This window comes from Acyrthosiphon pisum, chromosome X (assembly GCF_005508785.2).
Source record: "Acyrthosiphon pisum isolate AL4f chromosome X, pea_aphid_22Mar2018_4r6ur, whole genome shotgun sequence".
NCBI classification, from domain to species: domain Eukaryota; kingdom Metazoa; phylum Arthropoda; class Insecta; order Hemiptera; family Aphididae; genus Acyrthosiphon; species Acyrthosiphon pisum.
The window spans coordinates 47,354,968-47,355,184 of record NC_042493.1 but is presented as its reverse complement, the minus strand read 5'-3'; the positions used below and the strand labels follow the sequence as shown (position 1 = coordinate 47,355,184).

The 217-nt window shown below is 30.9% G+C and overlaps 1 protein-coding gene across 1 annotated transcript in view; it reads left to right on the top strand.

Annotated features, from left to right (window-relative positions):
* The first annotated feature begins 114 nt into the window (after positions 1-114).
* LOC103309253 (zinc finger MYM-type protein 1-like) overlaps positions 115-217 on the top strand; it is a 9,202-nt gene continuing 9,099 nt past the window's right edge. Inside the window, exon 1 of the mRNA XM_029485160.1 lies at positions 115-196. Within this exon, the coding sequence (XP_029341020.1) occupies positions 115-196 (82 nt within the window). The remainder of the gene's footprint in view (positions 197-217) is intronic.

Sequence of the window (217 nt, the reverse complement as noted above, 5' to 3'; positions counted from 1 at the left end):
ATAATATAGAATATAGATGGTTCTCTAAATAACTCGCTGTATAATTTTCTACTGTTACTTGTCAGCTCTGATCCATTAGGTATTCAATAGAATTTATTTTAAGGTGCTTATAACATGGATTTTTCTGAAGATAGTTCCAGTAGTTCAGATGATGAAGATTTATTTGATTTGGCATTAATTATTGCATTCCCACGACGTGCAAAATTTATCAGACCTC